Source organism: Nyctereutes procyonoides, unplaced genomic scaffold (assembly GCF_905146905.1).
Source record: "Nyctereutes procyonoides isolate TBG_1078 unplaced genomic scaffold, NYPRO_anot_genome, whole genome shotgun sequence".
NCBI classification, from domain to species: Eukaryota; Metazoa; Chordata; class Mammalia; order Carnivora; family Canidae; genus Nyctereutes; species Nyctereutes procyonoides.
In genome coordinates this window covers 62,894,310-62,908,400 of record NW_026575052.1, presented here as the reverse complement: position 1 = coordinate 62,908,400, position 14,091 = coordinate 62,894,310, and the positions used below count along the sequence as shown (strand labels likewise).

The 14,091-nt window shown below is 52.9% G+C and overlaps 1 protein-coding gene across 6 annotated transcripts in view; it reads left to right on the top strand.

Annotated features, from left to right (window-relative positions):
• Positions 1 to 5,417, top strand: part of FRMD4A (FERM domain containing 4A) — a 616,236-nt gene extending 610,819 nt beyond the window's left edge. For all 6 annotated transcript variants that reach the window (XM_055331818.1, XM_055331822.1, XM_055331820.1 and 3 more), the window contains one exon: positions 4,304 to 5,417. In XM_055331818.1, the coding sequence (XP_055187793.1) occupies positions 4,304 to 4,406 (103 nt within the window). In that variant the 3' untranslated portion in view covers positions 4,407 to 5,417. The remainder of the gene's footprint in view (positions 1 to 4,303) is intronic.
• Positions 5,418 to 14,091: the final 8,674 nt, after the last annotated feature.

The window sequence follows — 14,091 nt, the reverse complement described above, 5'->3', positions numbered from 1 at the left end:
TCTAAGGGAAATTCCTGCAAGTACAAATTTTCCATCATCCATCTCATAGAAGAGCTTTGTTTCTTAAATCCAGATCTTTGAAAATACCTGCAGGCCTTCTGAGATGGTTAGGGAAGGTTTGGGGTGTGGTAAGATTGACAGGTGGCTCTGACTTGGTACTAAAGCTACGTTTGTTCTGATAGAGACTTGATTTGTTCTCAGACAGGGTCCCCCACTGTTAATTCTTCAGTTGGGTTCCAACCGGAGTGACCGCACAGGCTGACCCTGCAGCCCACTCCATTATCTTCAGTTTCTTTGTATCTGAGAGATCCTCAGCTAGGATGGAAATCAAGAATCCTATGTTCTAGATCTAGAGCTTAGTCTCTGGCTTATTCTGGTAAATCCTTCCACAAATGGCTTCAGAATGTTTTTCTTTCCCTCTGGGTCCACAGTTTCATTTCAGCTTGGGGGAGAGAGCCCCCCAAAGAGTTGCTGTCAGGCACTGAAGATGACTTGTGTTTCCAGGGTGGCCAACTTCTGATCATAAAGCTACTTAATCCTTTCAGCTATCTTGTCAGGTTTGAGCTCCAATAGTAAATATTCCCGCTAGTGTTGAACATCGTCAGGACTCCAGAGGTGCCCTCAGAAGGGGTATAAGGAATGCCACTCTCCCAAGACCAGAGCCACTCCCAGGGAGGACCAACAGCAAAGGCTGAGGACTGGCGATAAGCCGTGGGAGCCCAGGCACACATGGAGTTCAAGCCACATTTCTGCCTGGCCATACACCGGGGCCCCCAGCGTCACGGTCACCAGGCTCTCAGGACACAGTAGACGAGGCCAGCGGCGGTCCCCGGGAGAGAGAGGATCAAACCCATGGATCTGGAGGTGGAAAGGAAGGGATGTGCGATGTTACCTTCCTCTCGGGTGGGCTGCAGAGATTCGGGAGAGGGACGCTGGTAAGGATCCTCGCCCTTTGCTGGCTTCTCCCGGTTTTTCCAGGATTGCCGTCCATGGGCTCCGGAGCGGGTCGGGTTTAAAGTACACGGTATAACCCATGCGCTGCCGGAGTCCGACAGGTGCCCCTTTTTCCAGAAATAACTGGTAGCAGAAGAGACTCCCTCAGCGTCCTGTCGGCCCCGCGGGGGCCCCATGTGGGGACCCTCCTCTGATGGACACGCTGTGTGTGGTCGTAGGGTCTCTTGCGAGCGGAAAGACCGCGCAGATGGAGGATTAACGGCCGAGTAAAGGAGGTTAAAGGGGAGCAGCAGGCGGACGGTCTTCTGTTTTACGTACGGCTTCTTTCACTTTTCATTACCTTTTTTACAATGAGTCTTTACATGAAGCAGTTTCAGAATTTTGGAGGCTTCCAGAGGTTTCTGCATGCCGATTACAATGGGCACCCCATTCGTCTGGGAGCCCTTGCATCCACGTGCACTTGAATGAACTTGTCTAACTGGAACATTCCTCATAATGACTGCTGGGATTCTAGGTTGTCTTCAGTAGCGCTGGTCCATGTGCCTGAGAGACCAGAACTATTCAGCACAAAATGCCCACGGCCCCAGTGCCCGGCTTGAGGGGACCCTGGGCAGGTGTGTTCCTCTTCCGAGGCCGCGTGCGCGCCAGCCTCCACTTCGCATGCTTGGGTTTTGCTTCCCGGCGGCTGCTGTGATCCCAGCTTGGTTTACCGAGATCCTGCGGTCTTGGCAGGGACCTACCACTCCCGGGCCGCAGCTCCTACGGAGAAAGAAGCCGGAAGGTGGCACACGCAGGTCCTCAGGGGCCGTGCCGCCGGGCAGGGGACCTTGGGGTGGTTCACATGTGCACCTCGTGGCATGGAAGTGTCCTTGAAGTTGATGGGTGACCTGCTGTCCATCTGACCCATTCCATCAGCCACCTGCCCCAGCTCGGGGGTCGGGTTAGGTGACCGGGGCTCTAGTGGCTTTTTTAAGTGCTTGACCTCTGTCTCCCAGTTGTGCAGCGTTGGCTCCAGAGATTCTAGTACCAACACATGTGTCACTCCCTCACCTCACCTGCAGTGACCTGAGACACGATATTTGGACTGGCCCAGAGAAGGCCTGAAGTGTGCACCAGCCAGCAGTTCCCACCCTGGCACTCTGGACGCAGCCAGCACACCCCAACGAATGGGTGCTGGGGTCCAGCCAAGGGCTGGGACTGGGGCTGCAGCTGGCCCTACCAGCCCTGGCCTCAGACTGCACACAAGCAAGGACTGAGGCCTTGTTAACACTGCATCAGGAAGCTTAACTCAGAAGGGGTGACCACGAGACGGCAAGGGGTCCTCAGGCACCACTGCCTGTGTTCCTGAAGCTGTCTGAAGTCTCCTTGGGAGCCCCAAGGGTCCCCACCACTGCCACCAAACTGTTTAAAATTTACTCAGCTGAATTTTGTTTCTTAAAGATCTTACTGGCTTTTTACTCAATCCAGTTGCAATCCCAATTCCTTGAGGAACTCAAAACTAGTGACCCTGTCTTGCAAACACCATCTTTACGGAACACTAACAGGATTCCAATGCCCAAACCTCCCCTATTCACCTCAAAAGGCTTTGTATTTTTTAAAACTCTGGATTTAGGAAACCAAATCCTTCCTGGAGAAACTTGCCTTCTTTCCGTGTGTCTGAGACGGAAATGCTCCGTGGGTCTCCTCCAGGAACTATCCTGTGGGCCATTTCTTTAAAGTGTGAATGTCAAGGAGGTCATTCCTACCAGGAGGAAAAAAAGAGGGGGAAGGCTATTTGGAACTTGGGTGAATGACAATCTTAAATGTCCTCTCCACAGCTGCGCTAGCCATCTGAGCAGGTAACCCTAATTTATTCCGACTTCCAGAAACACAGTTTGGATCCAGCTGTTCTTTTAGAAACGAATGAGTTTTGCTGCATGGAGCCTGTCTCGTGGTTGGGGCAGAAGCGCAGCCAGAGCTTGCTAGTTGTCTCTCGTCTGTCCCTGCTTCCTGCTTCTGCTAACTACAGTCTCGGGAAGTAACACATCCTCCTTGGGGGAAGGCTGCTTGGGCCTCTGCTGTTGGGTGAACCAGGGACTGTGACCTGAGGATTCTAAGTGGCCCTCTGGGTCACCTGTTCACCCGGGGGGGCAGAGGGCACCACCAGGACCGCGGGGAGTTAGGGCAGGACTGTCCCTCAAAATACAGCATATGTCCCCTGTGGGTTGGCGTCTCTACCCCGAGGCGGCATCGGCTCTGGGGCATTAAAGACACACAGACCTGCCAACCCCGAGGCACAGGCCCTGTCATTCAGGGCAGTGTCACTTCAACCCCAGGAGGCTCAGGGCCCCCGGTTTCATCCCGGTTTCATCCCGGTAGGAATCAGGCCAGATCAGCGCGCAGAGGGTACGAGGAGTTATGCTAGGGACACAGGCGCTCCAGGCTGCACCTGCTGCTTGGGCCCAGAGCCCAGACAGGAGCCAGCCAGCACCAGGGCAGCCACCAGGCGCGCGCGGGGGGCGGCGGGGGGGCCTTCATCTCCTCAGCCCGCCTCCTGACACCTGCCGGGTGAATGCCACCCCCTTCCTGTGGCCATGGGGGTGAAGTCTCACCTTTGCTTTTAGCCTGGAACAGCCAGGCAGGGCTCAGAAAGGGGCTGCTGTTCCTAGTAGTGCTTATTGGCTTCGGCACGTCTGTGTCCTCACCGCTTTCCCTCTCCCCAGCCTCCATGGTGAGGCGTGCCTGAGGGATGTTCAGAAGTCTCTTGTTTTCATTCTAGTTCAAAAATGTAAAGATTTGGGGAGAGCCCCCAGAGAGCGCGCGCACAAGCGGCAGGCCGAGGAGGGGCAGGCTCCCGCCAAGCAGGGAGCCCGATGTGGGGCTGACCCCAGGGCCCGGGATCCCGCCCTGGGCCGTAGGCGGACGCTCCACCGACTGAGCCACTGGGCTGGCACCCCGCTATCCACTTTTATGATCAGAAAACAACGCATGTTATTTAAAATAAATAGCACTGACTCAAATTTTAAACGCCCCTCAAAGTACCATCTCTGTTTCAAGTGACATTTGGAACGTGCTTCTAAGAGAGAACACGCAGGGGAAGGGGGCGATGCCTGGGGTCTCCTGGAGGCCGACCGGGCCACTGTCTCTGTAAAGAGCAGCCGTGGAAGCACCTGGGCCGCCGCCACCCTCCTCCCCGGGGCCCAGAGTATGGGGCCCTCCCGGGGCCTAGATTTCCCGGGTGCGGGCCAGCCTCCCCCTGGACAGGACAACCACCCTGCCCCGGGCCTGGGCAGCAAAGGCGCCCGTCCCGCCCTCGGCCGACGCCTGGCCTCCCCTCCACTAACCAGCTCCTCCCCTTGGTTCCCCGCAGGAGCTGCACTGACAGCTGTTTCCTGGATGCCTCCCTCTATCCAGAACTAGCCGACGTCCAGTGGTACGGGCAGGAGAAAGCCAAGCCCGGGACCCTCGTGTGAGCCAGCCGGCCTCGACCTGACCGCCTCAACGCCATTCAGAGATCACCTCACTGCCTCTCATTTGCCTTACCCAGACGCACTGTCACCCTGCACCAGCTTTGGCCCTCAGCACTTTCTTTCTCCCGTCTCCGCGTCCCTTTCACCCTCAAAAACCTGACTGAGGAGACATTCTGGAGGGTTCCGGTCCCACTGTGTGTCCCCTGGCGCTCCCACCCACGGAGAGCCAGGCACCAATCCTCAACGGCACCTTGGTGGCCTCCCCCTGCCGTGACAGCCCCCAGGCCGGGAACCATCAGGGAAGGGAGCTGCCGTCCAATTCCTGTGGACAAGTGGCATGAGAACAGGAAAGAGGACTTCCGTACAGGGTGATCCAGAAGGATGACGAAGCGGTGGTCAGCCTGCCACCCGCAGGCCCACCAGGCACCTGGTGAAGAGGACGCCTCGCGCATGCGCCGCGTGGGGAACACGCAGTTGACACTTGAAATATTCCCTGAGGGAGTGGCTGTCGGGGGAGGGGGAGAAGGAGAAAGGAAGCTTACCGTGTCAGAGATGCATCCGAGGATCACAATCAGTTCTATGCTGCCAAAGATTAAAAAAAAAATTAAAAATAAACAAAAAAATACGAGGGGCCAAGAGGAAGACATTCGTTCTGCAATGAAATCTTTTAAAGTCTCAACCGCTACTACTCATCACAAGTGAAAGTCAACCATTTGTAAATTGTTTCCCCTCCTCCTCCCTCTCCCTTAACGGTCCACCTTCTCTCTCAGGCCAGAGCCTGGAAAACTAACCCAGTATGATGGGCCAGTCGAGGGAGTCCACGGGCGTGGCTGACGTGGGGCCCCAGGTGCGGACGTGGAGGACAGGCCTGCGGGAGGAGCCGGCCACCCGGTCCGCGGGGGCCGTGTCCATGCCCACCGCGCTCAGCTGCTCGCCCTGTGGGATCCGTAGGAAACGGAAGGTGGGGATTGCCAAAAGCGCTTCTCTCTCATTAAAATAAGCAGTAAAAGCGTGTCCTATTGTTTTGCACAAGGTGTTTGATTTTATTTTTTATGGGAAACCAAGGGAAAAAGCACATCGCGATCCATTCGAGTGTTTAACTGTCGTGGCTCATTTTCTATTCGTTAGCACTTGTGTGACAAAGAGCTCAGACCCGACTTCTCTCGGCACCCGGTTACCAATGTGTCACTTATTCCAAGAACCCAACTATGCCCTTAGGTAGAAAGAGTTTACTCATGTGTCTACTAGCAAGCAGGCGGAGCGGGGCTGAAGATCACGCCAGCTCCCAGAGGGCCCACCTGCCGCCGGCGTCGGCAGCCACCTGGACGTACCGCAGTCGTCCGCAGAACCCAGAGAGCAAGGAAGAGGTGTATGGGAGCTGCACGTTTACATGTGTTTTGAGCTATGCTTAGGACACAACTGGAAAGCCATCAATCTTCAAAGGCCTCAAAAATACTTTTATAATCGTAACAAGCGCACACTCTTAGTTGGGTTATTCAAAATGGCACAAACACGGTCTCCACGGAGGTGGTACGCTGTGCTTATTGGCGCAAGTGGGGGGCGGGGGGAGGGATCTTTTTTCTCACTTGTAATGACTTCCTATTGGAAAGGCATTTGACAGCCAGGGACAGGAGCTGGGGTGGGTAGTTTTGTGGGAAAGCAGAACTGCAGTTAGCTTTAGCATAAAAAGAAAAACCTTTTTTTTGTTTGTTTTTTTTGTTTGTTTTTAATGTATGTGTAGTCCAAGGACAATGAGACTTTACCAGACCAGGAGGTAAGATGGACACTAAAGTTTAACCATGCTCCTTCTCTTGCAGCTTGGAAAGCTCTGTGGGCTCATGCTGAGGGCTCACGGCACCCTGGGACCGCTCTGGACAATTCAGGGCCTGGTTCCCCCAGGCCTGTGTGCACTGCATTGGTGACACACTTTGAGGAAGGGATGGATATTCACAGAACACTTGGGTTAACCCTGTAGGATAAACACAACTGGTTCTAATGTTATTAACTGATTCTGGGGATGGAGGGGGTGGGTAGAGCTACAGCAACAGGTTTTTTCCCAACTTGCCCATTCACAACATTATACTTCAGGCCAAGACACACGGGTCATCAGACTGAACTGTGTGCAATAGGAAAAGGCCAGAGAAACAGGAGGCGGCAAGGTCACGTGGCTGCAGGACCCAGCCTGCACCTTAGTTCCCAATCTGGTCTGCAGTCCATCGGATCACGCTTTGGGCCCAGGCAGGTTACAGGGAATGGGAGAGGAGAACACTTCCTCAGCACTTGGGTTTTGGATTCAGGAGGCAGAAGGAAATGGAGTAGGAGGGGAATTAGAGTTCAGGCCAACACCACGATAGTCTGGTAGCAAAGACAGAAATGAAGTACAACAGGTTTTACTGTTGAGCTGCGTTCAGTCTCTACAGCACGTACAGATGTTAGTCCTTGGAGGCCAACGTGACTCCTGATCAGTGTGGTGGGGAACGGGGGCTGCCGCAAACAAGCACTTGCGAGCTCTACACAGATCCGTACTTCTTTAAAACAAAATGAGAGGGAATATGAAGCCCCTGGTCTGATAGAAAGCCCCACTGGATTCTTTGGATGCATGTAGGAAGTTGCCTGTGTAGTCTAAAGACTGGTGGGAGACTACTGGGGGTCTACATCAGACCTTGTTGTGAGACAGGTGGATTTTTTATTTTATTATATGCAGGTGAGTGTTGAAACTGTTAAAATTCCAATTTGTTTTCATTCAGTGTTAGTTCTAAACATAGCAAACCCCCTCCAGGTGCTATCAGATGACCAGTTACTGCTTAGTTAACTAGGTGTAAAGTCTGACATATACATTAATGTCAATAGTTTATTACACGTTGTGTAAAATGGACTCTAGTTTAATAACGGGGAGAAAGGATTAGGTTGCTCCTGAAACTGACTGTAGAGCATGTACAATGATTTTACTGGATTCTGTTCAACTGTAATCAATGACAAGGATGTATGTTGTAGACAAAGTTGCAGAATTAAAAAGAAGTCTGCTTTTAATTTATTCTTTTTGTATTAAGAATTTGTATAGTACCTTTACATTTTGCAAAACAGTGTTGTCAACACTTATTAAAGCATTTTCAAAATGAAAAGATCTCAGCTGCCTCTTGGAGATTTTGTTTCTAAGTGATAATACTCTGGGACTCTAATTCGGGTGCCTGTGGCCTTGTGGAACTCTTTTTTTTCTTTCCACTCAGTCGAAAGCTGGTGTCCCTTTTGGCTTGCGAGATACAGACGAGCTCAGTCTGTGGTCGAGGCTACCTCTCCCTTACTCTGATGGCCTTGCTAATGATACAAGATAATACATCCTCAATCATGTATTCCTGCCACAAAAAGGGATCTGAGGTTAGAGGTCAGTCTCTGTCCATTCCCAGTAGTTCGCCGTATGCGGTTCATGCCAGGCGTGGGTCCTGTGCCCACGGAACAGTACGTGGTAGAAGAAACCCTGAGGGATCGTGGGCTTTGGAGGCCATCCGTGGGCTCTGCACCCGGCAGGGACATGGCAGGAAGGGGATGCTCTTCACCAGCGCCGCTCCTTGGCCTGCGCCCGGACCCAGGCACCCACCATCTGCGTGGCATCGCCAGCGCAACAGCCTGCGGGGCCCGCGGGCACAGACAGCCCCGTGCTCAACGACAAACCGGCCCCCGGCCTGCTCAACCTGCAGCCAGGCCCGACCCAACAGGCAACTCTTCACTACGGGACCCTGAGGTCTGGAGGCCGAGAGCACCCACTGCACGGAGAGCCCGAGCCAAAGCACCGGCCATGCTGAGCGAGCCTAACCACTGCCAAGGATGAGACAGCCCAGAGAGCGCAGAGCAGGCCGGGAGCGAGCCTGTAGGACACTGCGCTTCCGAAGCCTTTCAGGAAAGCAAGCCGCGGCTTGGTACCGCAAGGTAATCAGCACTCACGTCAGGCGGAGATCTTCCGTAAGCTTCTACGTCTAAACATGTCACAGCTCCGGAAATAAATCCAGTCTCCTCCTGAAGCTCTGACTGTCCAGGGCTGGCACACGAAGACCTTTCTTTCCCTTGTCCCCACCTGGACGCCGCGCACCGCCCTTACCCAGTGCTGACAGAGCGGTTCCACGAAGCATTAAAAATAGCCCGGGCCTCCTGCCGCGTCCTCCCAGGAAGCCAGAGCCAGAGCTCGCACGCAAACTCCTCTCCGCGGCGCGGCGGGGACCACTGGCGGGGCCGAGGAGCATCACCCACTGTGAGTCTGGGGAGGAGTCCTGGGTCTTCGAGAGCTCATGCTCACACAGAGGAGACCCAGGCACACAACTACCACGCGAGGGGAAACAAAGCTGCCAACGTTAAAGGCAAGGAGAAGATTCAGGTGCGTCCAAAGGGGAAGAGACCACCGCGTGTCGACAACGTGTCACTGCCACCCACGTCCAGGAGCTGGCTGGTGGCAGATGTGGCTGTGAAAAGGAAAGAACCTGCTACGCCCTCTTCCCCTTGCACAGTACCCCCCCCCCGACCCCCACAGCTGCAGTCCCTCCGAAGAGCAGGAGTCCACACAGTGCCAGGCCGACAGAGCCTGTGTGTTTACAGCTGCATCAAGATTTTTATCAGAAGCCCATTTCTGGGGACACCCGGGTGGCTCAGTGGTTGAGTGTCTGCCCTGGTTGTGATCCCGGGGTCCTGGGATCAAGTCCCTCATCCCTGCTCTGAGGGGAGCCTGCCTCTCCCTCTGCCTGTTTCTTATGAATAAAATATTTAAAAAAATTTCTCTCCAGAAACTATCCCTACACACAAGTAGGTTCCTTTTGTTTTTCATTCAGTCATGCATTTTCTAGCAAACTCCAGCCACCCTTTCGTTCCCACGCTTTTCAAAACCACTGCTGTCAAGGTTAAGGGGACGCCCAGGTATGATGGTTAACTCTGTGCTCAGCTCGAGACTCACCAGCAACGCGACACAGCGGATCACCTCGCGGCCTTCACTGGAGCGCCTGGTTTTCCTGCTCATGGCCGTCGGGTTCCCGTTTCCAGCCTCCCCGGCTGTTCTCACCCCCCTCGGTGTGTCCCAGCTCTGCCCTTGGGCTCCTCCCCTCCACCGTCCACCACACTCCGGTAGCCCGCCCCTGGCCTCATGGTGTGAAGGGTCATCTCGGGGCCCAGATGCCTGTCCTCAGCCTGCATCGCTGAACGGGTCCATCCACTGGAGGCCAACACGCTGACAGGCCAGAGCCCCCGTCTGACACTCCCTCCCTCCCTTCCGAATCTGCTCCCACCACCTTCCCTCAGCTCAGCTACAGGCAACTGCAATGGCCAGGCTCAGGCCAAAGATCCCCGATCATCCATCCAGCCATCTTGCCAACACCACTGGACGATCACCCAGTCCTCCCCTCGCTCACCTCCTATCTGCAGCAAACTGAAGAGATGCGGTTCCCTGGTCCTGAAGAGACTTCTGTTCTATCGGGGGTACAGGGAGGGGACGCCAGTCACAGAGCACGTGACACGGTGCTAAGGAGCAGGGTCGGCCCGGGGGAGGCTGTGCTTTGCTCGCCTCCAGGGCAGTGGAGAGCTGATCGGCTGCACAGACTGGCACCAGCCCACATGGACGGCTGCAGCCAGGTGAAGAGAGGCAGCAGGGCCGGGTCAGCAGGGCGTCCTGAGGGCAGCCGGGCGCTCGCTGCCATCAGGCCCCTCTGGCAGGCCTGGAGGACACTGACAGACGGTGCAGCTTGGTTTTGTAGCTCGGTGGGGCAGGAGAGGAGAGTGACGACCGCAGAAGGAGGTCTTGGGGAAGAGTGATGGCGATGTGACAATGGGATCTACGAGGAAAAGCAAAGCAGAGGAGGCAGTGATGTAGCAGCCACTGCAGGGACAGACGGGAGGTCCTCCAGAGATGGACAGACAGAGCAGGCAGCGAGGAGGGAGCCAGCAGGGCCAGGCCCTAGGGACAAGGCAGCGGGTCAAAGGCAGGTTTCCCCACGACCTGTCAGCCCCGGGGGGGTGGGGGTGGGGACTCTGGTCATCAGGGAAAACACCTCCATGTCACAGGGATGCATGCGAGCCTGGGGGTGCAGGACGACCCGGGTCCCCCTCCCCTTCGTGTAGGCGCCACCCATCCGGCTGCCTTTAGGATCCAGAGTCCAAGGCCACATGCGTGATTTTACCAGAGACGGCCGTCCATGGAAGGGCCCACCCGAGGATCTAAGGTCAGAGGGGCCCGGCAGAGCTACCGCTACATCGAGCAAGCCCATCTAAAGTTTTTAGATTAAAAAAATGTCATAAAGGACAAAAAGACATGGGGATCTTGTTGGCCCACGTAGGTGTAAGGGGAGTCACAGGCCCAGAAGGAATAGCAAGTCAGAGCCTACCTCCCCCAAAATGACAAAGTCACGATCGTCTCTCTTCTCAAGTACATCTTACATCCCTAACAGGTATTTAGGAGTTTTTCCTCCCAAAGTCGTTTCTTATTCTAACGAAGATCAGGGGAAAACCCCAGGGAGGGCCCAGAGCTAGACGCTTCCGTCTAATAGACGGAAGATAGAATCTTCGCGGCTGGCCAGAGGCACTCCTCTGGGTCTCCAGTACCTGGCTGTCTTCGACTACCTCGACCATCAGCCTGAGGGAGGGCTTTTCTGCAGCAGCTGAAGTGACCTGCTGCCAGCATCTGCTGACCTCCCTCAGACACAGTTACGTGCACTTACACCTCAGCAGGACGAGGCCAGGTCCCATCCTACCCGGGCTCAGGCAGCCGCACCCACAGAGCACCATCCCACACCCGCCACAAGTCTCAAGGACTTTGAAAGCCAAGAAATCAGAGTAACGAACATATTGCTTAGGGACTGAATCCAGCGGCATATATGGGAACACCTGGGAAATGACCCCATAGTACTCTCCTAAAACAGGAGGCCCAGAGGAAGGCAGCTGCAACGTTTAATTTTGTTGTGTCGACATGACTGGAACATAGGGTGCCAGATGTGCATGCACACTCTCTCTCTCGCTCCCTCGCTCTCTGACTGCTGAACCAGGCTATTGATCTTCTTCCCTTCAGAGTAGGATTTAGACCATTGGCTTTCCTGGGTCTCGAGCATTTGGACTCCAACTGGAATTTCTACCATCAGTTCTCTGGGGTCTCTAGCTTAGAGACAGCAAGCATATCATGGGGCTTCTCAGCCTCTGTAATCACAGGACCCAATTCCTTATAATACACATATATTCATGTAATCATATGTAATCGCTACATTTCAACATATATTGATATATTTACATCATTCATATTATAGAGACACACGTACATACATACAGCTCCCATTGGTCTTTCTCCGGAGGACCCTACCAAAGCAGCTCGAGCTTTATACAGTGACTCCACGAGACCACCCAAGAACAGCCCTGCCACCTTTACCATGTGTCTCTCACCGTCAGGGCGGCAGGATGGCTGCAAAGCATCTGAAGTTCAGAATCACTTTCCAGAAAAGAACAAAGGGCAGAAGCCGTCCGTCAGCGAAGTCTATTTCTTGCTCTTAGAACAGCAGGAGCTTTCAGAAGTCCCACCCAACAGACTTCTCTCCACAGGTTATTGGCAGAACATGTCACATAACCAACCCTAACTTCAAAGCGTCCTAGGAGAGCAGGGAGTTTTAACTGCACGCTGCAGCTCTGAACTATTAAGCTTCTGTGAGCAGAGGAAGAGAATGAAAACAGGGCGAGCCACTAGCAGTGTCTACACCACACATATACACGGCATACAGACTCACACACCAAAGAGAAAACTGCCAAGTCTTCAATACAAGAATAATCTATTAAAACTAAAGTGTAGCGAAAATGCAAAAACTCTCAGGACTTCCGCTCTTTCAGATCCTACGTCCTTGAGCCACACCAGCACGAGGAGTTACCTTAAGACTGACGCATGATCTGATGTTTATGCGACCTGGCACAGGTAACAAGGATTATGTCGATATCTGAGCTAGTTAATAAGTTTCTCTCCCCTTTGCATAAAAAGGAACGTAGCACAGAGGCGAGCCACACGAGAACATCCAAACGGCCAGCAAGCACATGAAGGTGAGCACCCTTTGTCAGCAGGGAAATGCAAATTAAAGCCACAGCATAATACAATTTACACCCACAAGGGCTAAAATAAAAATGACAGAGGGTATGTCCTGTGGGCCAGGACGTGGAAATCTCGAATCCTGCCTGTGGGAGTGTCAACTATATGAGCCCTTTGGAAAGTTCCTGGACAGAATCGAATACAGCGGAGTCTGTGTATAGCCCAATGTCCCAGACATTTCGCTCCGTGGGGTGTGCCCTACGGAGATTCATATTCACCCAAGAACGTGTAGACAACGTTCATACAATCACTGGAACCAACTCAGAGGTCTATCGATGGTGAAACATAAATCGTGGGATGTAGTGATGAGAATGAGTGACCACAACTACACACACGTCATGAGGATCAGAAACCAGAAGAAACCAAACATAAAAGTCAGGCACATTATCAGAGTCCGCTTACAAGTGAGATTACAAACCAGCCAAAGCGAGCCTACTAGTGACTGCTAATGGGAACTGATTTCTTTTGGGGCTGAGGCAATGTTCTGAACTGAGATCGTGGTGATGGTGGCACAACTATGAACACCCTAACTCCATTACACAGTTTAAATGGATGAACTGTACGACATTTACTACATTTCATAGCAGTAAAGTTTGTTTTTTTGTTCTTTAGTGCTATTAGACATTGGGACCCTGGTTGTGACCAGAAGGGGGTATGAGATTTCTGGGGTGTCAATAACACTATCTTTCCCGACTTGGGTGCTAGTTACTTTGAAAAACCTGTATCTTCTGATTTGTCCATTTTGCTATTAACACTATTGCTTAAAGTTTTACATGAAGAGAACCATGATCCAAGCTCTCCCTGAGTCTTGGGAAGTAATCTCTAAAGGTCTGAGCAAACCCTGAATAGATATTTGACGCATGTTACTGGTCTCTACGTATCCCTCTCTGCCTCAACCCGACCTCTCACCTCTCATTTATTTTATGCCGCGTTTCATCTTGCTTTATACAAGGACAGCCGGCATAAGGCGGTCACCTATCCACACTGCCAACTACATGCTGCGGTTGTGGTTATGCTCCTCTTGGTGGACAGAATTACTGCTTCGGAAGTATTTAGCATTTGAAAGGTTGTATCATCTGCTAAACTCCACACTAAACTGAACACTCAAGTGTTCTCTCTGCACCTCTGTATCTAAAGAGCTTTTTTAAAAGTAGAGTCCTTTTGGGCAGCCCGGGTGGCTGAGGGGTTTAGCGCCGCCTTCAGCCCAGGGCCTGATCCTGGAGACCCAGGGTCAAGTCCCACGTCAGGCTCCCTGCATGGAGCCTGCTTCTCCCTCTGCCACTCTCACTCTCTCCCTCTCTCTGTCTCTCATTAATAAATAAAATCTTTAAATAAAAAATTAAAAAATAAAAGTAGAGTCCTTTTGCCCTGAAATCATCTTCCAGGCCATTTCCATCCTTACCTCTACTGATCATTGATAGTTTCAATCATGGATTCATGGTTTTCAAACTACTGGTCACAGCCCACTAATGCGTTGTACACCAGCCTGCAGTCACAGCCAGCATATGTTTTAAAGGGATACAAGAGAAGAGGCTGGGAATGCTTCTGCTGCAGTGGTTTATGGATGTATTACGTGTTTGTTACTGCTTACTTGGAGCT